The 7,730-nt window shown below is 45.0% G+C and overlaps 1 protein-coding gene across 4 annotated transcripts; it reads left to right on the top strand.

Moving 5' to 3' along the window:
* The first annotated feature begins 1,071 nt into the window (after positions 1–1,071).
* Positions 1,072–7,730, top strand: LOC143290902 (uncharacterized). 4 transcript variants are annotated; one of them, XM_076600460.1, is made up of 3 exons: positions 1,072–1,358; positions 2,682–2,787; positions 5,839–7,730. In XM_076600460.1, the coding sequence occupies exon 3, from the start codon at positions 5,855–5,857 to the stop codon at positions 6,482–6,484; it is 630 nt and encodes a 209-aa protein (XP_076456575.1). In that variant the 5' UTR covers positions 1,072–1,358; positions 2,682–2,787; positions 5,839–5,854; the 3' UTR covers positions 6,485–7,730. The 4 variants fall into 4 exon arrangements, with proteins under 4 accessions (XP_076456575.1, XP_076456574.1, XP_076456576.1 ...); XM_076600459.1 differs by having other exon boundaries at positions 2,644–2,787; XM_076600461.1 differs by lacking the exon at positions 1,072–1,358 and adding an exon at positions 1,988–2,096 and having other exon boundaries at positions 2,644–2,787.

The raw sequence follows: 7,730 nt of genomic DNA, 5'->3' as shown, positions 1-7,730 counted from the left end.
AGCTAAATGGTTAAGATAATGTGTCATAGACTGGGTTCAATAGGTTCGTCTGTGATTTTTTATTTATCATTTTTTATAGATACGACACTTGTTTTGACGTGGGTGAGCATTTGTATAGTCTGACAGTCCTGATATGGCCCTGTACAGTCTGCTGAGCTATAAACAACAATAAACAATCTTTTGCGGCCCCCCAAAAGAGCTGGGAAAAAAACCACTAATTGGATAAATACCAGTTTCTCCATAAACAATTTGGGTCATAGTATTCCTGTTCAGTTTGAACAAGCGTTTCAAAAAATTCCATTCTAATTTTTCAAGTATATCTGCATTTTCATAACCCCGTATTTCTGCACCATACAACAAAATAGGAATAATCATGGAGTGGTACATGTCCAGAACGATATGTAAAGGTAAATCTTGATGTCTGGCTGATTGAAGTAACGAATACATAGCTTTTTCAGCCTGTTCATTAATCTTTTTTTTTTTTTTAGCTTTGTAAAACGTTCCGTTTCTACTAAATTCGATACCAAGATATTTGAAAGAATCGACAACATCCAAACATGCATCACCAAACTTAAAAACCAGCTTCAGCTTGTTTGCAGAATTAAACATCATCACTTTAGTTATCTTTACATTAACCACTAGTTTACATTTTAAACAATATTTGTGAAAAACATTTAAGGACTGTTGTAATCTTTCTTTCGCCGAAAGTAAAATTGTGTCATCTGCATACAAGAGTACAAGTAATCGCATGTAAACTATCCAAGTCTGAAATGTTAACATTCAATAAAAGATCAACAGATGGACTCTTATGCTCAGCCAAATACGACTCTAAATCATTGAGATACAGAGAAAAAAGCAAAGGCGAGAGATTTTTCTCCTTGTCGCACGCACACACACACACACACACACACACACACTACATTACAAACAGTGAAGGGGGAAGAGGGGGGGGGGGAGGGGGGCGTGTAAACCAGCACGTCACACCGGCACTCAGAAGTTATCGTGCATAGCATGGGACCCGCTCGGCTTGAGCGACAGCCTCCACCTGACCTTGACCCTTGAACCCAGATCGAGACGAGGCAGGAGACCAGGAAAACACGGACCCGTTTCTCAGGAAGACAGCGCTACCCACAATGTTTGTGTACCTGCGTTACTGTGTCAGCGCTACACATAGTGTCAGTGTGTCAACGCCACCCATACTGACGGTGTGTCAGCGCTATAAACATCGTCACTGTGTTAGCGCTGCATAAAATCATATTGACAGTATGTCAGCGCTACCGATAGTGTCAGTGTGTTAGCGCTACACATAGTGACAGTGTGTCAGCCTTGGAGGAAAGCGTTAATGTCAGACTTCTGAGGTAAGCAGTGTCACTTTTGATTAAGTTTGTTTGTTGTTGTTGTTGTTAATAACACCTGATGCAAAGAGAACGATATTTGTTAAGGTGTCCATGGTACTCTGAGCATAAATCTCTGTCTCTGTCTGTCTGTCTGTCTGTCTGTCTCTCTCTCTCTCTCTCTCTCTCTCACACACACACACCACACACACACACACACACACACACACACACACACACACACACACATTGTGTGTGTGTGTGTGTGTGTGTGTGTGTGTGTGTGTGTGTGTGTGTGACACTGAAGCCTGACCGAATGACAAAAACAGAGTGATGAGCACCTGAAGGCACTCTATATTGATAGGTAGCCTGTTGTCCAAAAGAGCTTAGAGCTTGGTCTCTGATAGGTGCTTTAGAAGTTTCCATGTTGATTTCTTTCTCGGTCTGTCTGTCTGTCTGTTTGTATGTCTGTCTGTGTGTGTTTCTCTTTTTGTGTCTTTCTTCGTGTGTGTGTGTGTGTGTGTGTGTGTGGCAGACTGACAAGAAACAAAAACAAAAAACCAAACAAACAGACAGATAAGACATGGGCTCACTAGCAGGTGATCGACCTTGACAATAACACTGTGATCATGTAACAAAGTACACAGCGAAAACCAGGTTTTTCCTTGTCTGGCTAGGTGTTCGCACCTGCTTGTTCTCATGCCATTCTGATCCCCTCGCATCTTTTAAATCTCGTCTCAAAACTCACCTTTTCCCTCAGCAGTAAGTTCAATTGTGGCAGGTCCACTTCCTTTGCGTTAGCTGTGCTTGACTATGTGTGTATACTTTTTCCCTCAGCAGTAAGTTCAATTGTGGCAGATCCACTTCCTTTGCGTTAGCTGTGCTTGACTATGTGTGTATACTTTTTCCCTCAGCAGTAAGTTCAATTGTGGCAGGTCCACTTCCTTTGCGTTAGCTGTGCTTGACTATGTGTGTATACACATGTATGTGTACATAACTACATGCATGTATATGAATGTGTATGGTGTGTGCGTGCGTTTATGTAAGTTTGTGCCTGCCTATGTGTGCATATGTGTTAGGGTAGCTGCGAGATACACATGTATGTTAAAATGTATGTATGCAGTGTGTGTGTGTGTGTGTGTGTGTGTGTGTGTGTGTGTGTGTGTGTAGTCACATTTTGGTATGTGTATGTAACATAGATGTGATGTTTTATGTTAACAAAGCGTTTTTGTAAAGCAGATTTCTGGATAGTGTGCTATATAAGTATCTATTATTATTATTATTATCATTATTATTTCTCTGCCCCCAGAGAAATACCGACTCTCACTATAGTCACACGTCGTGCAGAAAAAAGCAAGATAATACGACTCCCTCTGTGACGGTGCGGTGGTCCTATGGTCAGAGCACTGAATTTTCGCCCAGGTTTCCTGTGTTCGATCCCCCGCCGCACCCGGTGAGTAAGGGTGGATTTTTGTTCGATGTCCTAGGTAAACACATGTGCAGACCTACTAGTGTCTGAACCCTCAAATACGCACATTGAAGATCATTGTGCATCACACCTGTAGTGTGACCTGTGTGTACATGATGTGTCCATCACATCTGTAGTGTGACCTGTGTGTGTACATGGTGTGTCCATCATCACACCTGTAGTGTGACCTGTGTGTGTATATGGTGTGTCCATCATCACACCTGTAGTGTGACCTGTGTGTGTACATGGTGTGTCCATCATCACACCTGTAGTGTGACCTGTGTGTGTACATGGTGTGTCCATCATCACACCTGTAGTGTGACCTGTGTGTGTACATGGTGTGTGCATCACACCTGAAGTGTGACATATGTGTGTACATAGTGTGTCCATCATCACACCTGTAGTGTGACCTGTGTGTGTACATGGTGTGTGCATTACACCTGTAGTGTGACCTGTGTGTGTCCATGGTGTGTGCATCACACCTGTAGTGTGACCTGTGTGTGTACCTGGTGTATGCATCACACCTGTAGTGTGACCTGTGTGTGTACCTGTTGTGTCCATCATCACACCTGTAGTGTGACCTGTGTGTTTACATGGTGTGTCCATCATCACACCTGTAGTGTGACCTGTGTGTGTACATGGTGTGTCCATCATCACACCTGTAGTGTGTCCTGTGTGAGTACATGGTGTGTCCATCATCACACCTGTAGTGTGTCCTGTGTGTGTACATGGTGTGTCCATCATCACACCTGTAGTGTGTCCTGTGTGTGTACATGGTGTGTCCATCATCACACCTGTAGTGTGTCCTGTGTGTACATGGTGTGTGCATTACACCTGTAGTGTGACGTGTGTGTACATGGTGTGTGCATTACACCTGTAGTGTGTACATGGTGTGTGCATCACACCTGCCGTGTGAACTGTGTGTGTCCAGGTAGCCATAGCATGACAGGACGTAGGTGACCTGTCTGTGCGTCTTGGTGGTCCTCGTCAAGACGCTGTAGTTGGGCACCTTCGTGGACTCACACTGTGTCTCCTCTCACCCTACTCCTGACCTGCTGCCAGATGGTGTGCCCCATGACTGTGACACGGAGGCAGTGGATGTTCGCAGACTGTCGCTCCTACATCAACCCAGCCTGTAGTGTGTACGATGTGGTACATGGATGGGCCCAGTCGCTGACCTGAGGGACCGTCCTGGTCACAATGGTTGTTCTTCTTCGCCAACCTGGATTTGATGATCATGCTGACTGACTGGTGGAGATTCACTCTGTCAGTGGGAAAGGGTGTGGTCATTGAGGCATACCGCCTGTAGATGGCGAAAGTGGAGAGATTGTTGCCAGTTACACTGTGTGTGAACCGTGGAGGAACGGTGTGTCCTTACAACAGCATGGGGACAGTCAGGTACAAGAGGTACACACATCGCAAGTGCGACCGTGTGTACTTGATGTCATCCAACGCCTTGTGCTCTGTGGGTTTGACTGGGGTTCAAACATCCTTGTGCCTGTGGCGTGTATGTGTGTCAGGTGAAAATCACGGGCTGGAGGGGGGCTATTGTGTTTGAAACAATGGTGGTGTATCATCCATTTGTGTTGTTTGAATTTGGTTATGGTTGTGCATAAAACCGTACTTGTTTTCAACTGTGTTGTCGCGCGAATTTGGTGTTGCAGTGAAATGTAGTTGTTCATGTGTTTACATATGTTCCTTAACTCTTCCATACAACCGAGGAGACGTTGTTACAGGTTTCACCATTACCATCATCAATTATGTGCGAGGCGTTATACAGGGTGATGTTCAGCAACCTAATTTGACTGAGGAACTAAGGTGGTCATTAGACACTCCACGGACTCGAGGGGTTGTGTGATGAGTAAGGGTGGCGTACAGTGATCAACGTGTAGGTTGATCCAGGTTTTGTTGAAGAATGTGTACGGGACATGAAAAGACTGTTGTGTTGGTAGTACCAGTCCACATAGGGTCCATTGCAATTTAACTGTGATGAGTTGAATACTATAGGGCTATGATTTAGACAATCACATCTGTTACATACTTCTGTGTGGTGCTATGCAATGTGTGTCAATATATCTTATGTGTGATATGATGTAGCCAATTGTCAATCATCACCTTATGTGTTTCATAGTGTTGAAGATTGTTCACCTTGTCAAGACATTTATAAGACAAAATCAACAATATGGTTTATCGTGTATCTGGATATGTGTCAAATACATGTATGGACCTGTTTTTGTCATGTTGTGTCCATCATCACACGTAGTGTGTTGTGTGCATGAATGTGTCCATCATCACACCCGTAGTCCTGCTGTGTGTGTACATGGTTGGTGCATATCCTGTGTGTGTACATGGTGTGTGCATTACACCTGTAGTGTGTACCTGGTGTATACATCACATCTGTAGTGTGACCTGTGTGTGTACCTGGTGTGTCCATCATCACACCTGTAGTGTGACCTGTGTGTACATGGTGTGTGCATCACACCTGTAGTGTGTCATGTGTGTGTACATGGTGTGTCCATCATCACACCTGTAGTGTGACCTGTGTGTGTACATGGTGTGTCCATCATCACACCTGTAGTGTGACCTGTGTGTGTACATGGTGTGTCCATCATCACACCTGTAGTGTGACCTGTGTGTGTACATGGTGTGTGCATCACACCTGAAGTGTGACATATGTGTGTACATGGTGTGTCCATCATCACACCTGTAGTGTGACCTGTGTGTGTACATGGTGTGTGCATTATACCTGTGTGTGTACATGGTGTGTGCATTACACCTGTAGTGTGTACCTGGTGTATACATCACATCTGTAGTGTGACCTGTGTGTGTACATGGTGTGTCCATCATCACACCTGTAGTGTGACCTGTGTGTGTACCTGGTGTGTCCATCATCACACCTGTAGTGTGTCCTGTGTGTACATGGTGTGTGCATTACACCTGTAGTGTGACGTGTGTGTACATGGTGTGTGCATTACACCTGTAGTGTGTACATGGTGTGTGCATCACACCTGCCGTGTGACCTGTGTGTGTGTCCAGGTAGCCAGAGGCTAGCATGAGGCAGGAGGACGGGTCCTTGTTCTTCAAGTGCGTGCTGCTGGGCCCTCCGGGCGTGGGCAAGACGTGCCTGGTCAACCGTCTGGCCAAAGGCACCTTCCTGGACTCCCCCCTCTCCACCCTCTCCACCGCCTCCCTCCTGACCCCCCTGACCCTGCCAGATGGCGCTGTAGCCACCATGGACCTGTGGGACACGGGAGGACAGGAGAGGTACCGCAGCCTGACCGCATCCTACTTCCGGAACGCCCAGGCCGTGCTAGTGGTGTACGATGCGGACAGGAGGGCCCAGGTCGCTGACTGGCTGAGGGAAGCGCAGTACCACCTGGCCCACAACCAGGCTCTCGTCTTTCTGGTGGGCGCCAAACTGGATTTAGGAAGTGACGTCATGCTGACTGAGGCGGAAGTGCAGGCTCTGCGTCAGGTGGGGGAAAAGGGGCTGGGCATTGAAGGGCACTACGCGCTCAGTGCTAAGACTGGCCAGAACGTGGAGCAGACTTTTGCACAGGTAGCGGAGTGTGTGTGGAAGGCAGGGCAAGAGAACCGGGTGGATCTTAGCAGACGGCAGGGGACAGTCAGGATAGGCAAAGGAGGTACCCACAACCGCAAGGCGCGCACGTGCTGCTCCTGACTCGTCATCCAAGCGCCTCTTGCTCTCTGGGGTTTTTGATTGGGGTTCAAATTCTTGTCCTGTCTGGACGTGTATGTGTGCTCAGGGTGAAAATCTATCGGGGGGTGGGAGGGGGGGGGGGGGCTATTGTGTTCTTCGAAACAAAGACTGGTGGTGTAGATAATTCATTTGTGTCATGTTTTGAAAATTTGGGTTATGGTATTAAGCTTTATAACCGTACTTGTCTTTCCAACTGTTGTTCGCGCGGAATTGGTGTTGCAGTGAAATGTAGTATGTTTGATGATTTACATGTTTTACCTTAAACAGGTGGTAGTGTTCCATGGGTTTTGTTGAATAAATGTGTAACGGGACATGAAAGAGACTGGTTGGTTGGTAGTATCCATGTCCCGCCACAGGGCTCACAGTATGGCAATATCGAACTGTGATGAGTTAGAAAATGAACTATAGGGCCTATGATTTAAAGACAAATATGACGATTGTTACATACTTCTGATGGGTGACCTTAATGCATATGTGTAAAATATCTTATTGTTGATAATGATGTACGCCAATTTAATTAACATCGTTCTTTTTTATGACGTGTTTCAATAGTGCTATGAAGAATTTGTTCAACCTTGTCAAAGAACTTCATAAGACAAAGATCGAACAATAACGGTTATCGTTTCCTGGATATGTGTAAAACATTATCGCTGTTTTTTTGTTGTTGTTTTTATTGACAACGTAGGGTGTGATCCTGATTATTAGATGTGCACAAGTAATGGTAGCACTGTGGTTGACAATATGATTGGGTCATCATTTCTGTTGGAGCAAGTGCTAGACTTTACAGCTGATTTTTTTTATACAGTATTATCCGATGTCCATTGCCCTTTGTATTTTTTACTGGAATGGGAAACAGTGAGAATGGTGTGTGTGTTGATCTTTTAGATGAAGCAAATTCGAAAAACGAGTCGTATTTGTATTACAGATGAACCGTGTTGCTGTGAATTTCCTTTGGGTTATAATTACACTGAATGAAGAAAAAAAAGCTGGATAATGAGAAGTGCGCTCTGTACCAAGAACATTTTGCAAACTATGACATTATGCTTTGTTGGATCAGGACAATGTTTCTGTTAATGATATAAACAAGTGCATTTGTTCTGTTCTTGTTGATTTAGCAAAGGGCACGTTTGGCGTAGTTCAAAGAAATTTAACTTTCGGCTAAGTCAAAAAAGGTTTTCACCAACCGTGGTTTAATAAAAGAACTGTT

This window comes from Babylonia areolata, chromosome 16, assembly GCF_041734735.1.
Source record: "Babylonia areolata isolate BAREFJ2019XMU chromosome 16, ASM4173473v1, whole genome shotgun sequence".
In the NCBI taxonomy this organism is placed as follows: Eukaryota; Metazoa; Mollusca; class Gastropoda; order Neogastropoda; family Buccinidae; genus Babylonia; species Babylonia areolata.
Note: the sequence above shows the minus strand (reverse complement) of the source record. Positions and strands in the feature narration are given on the sequence as shown.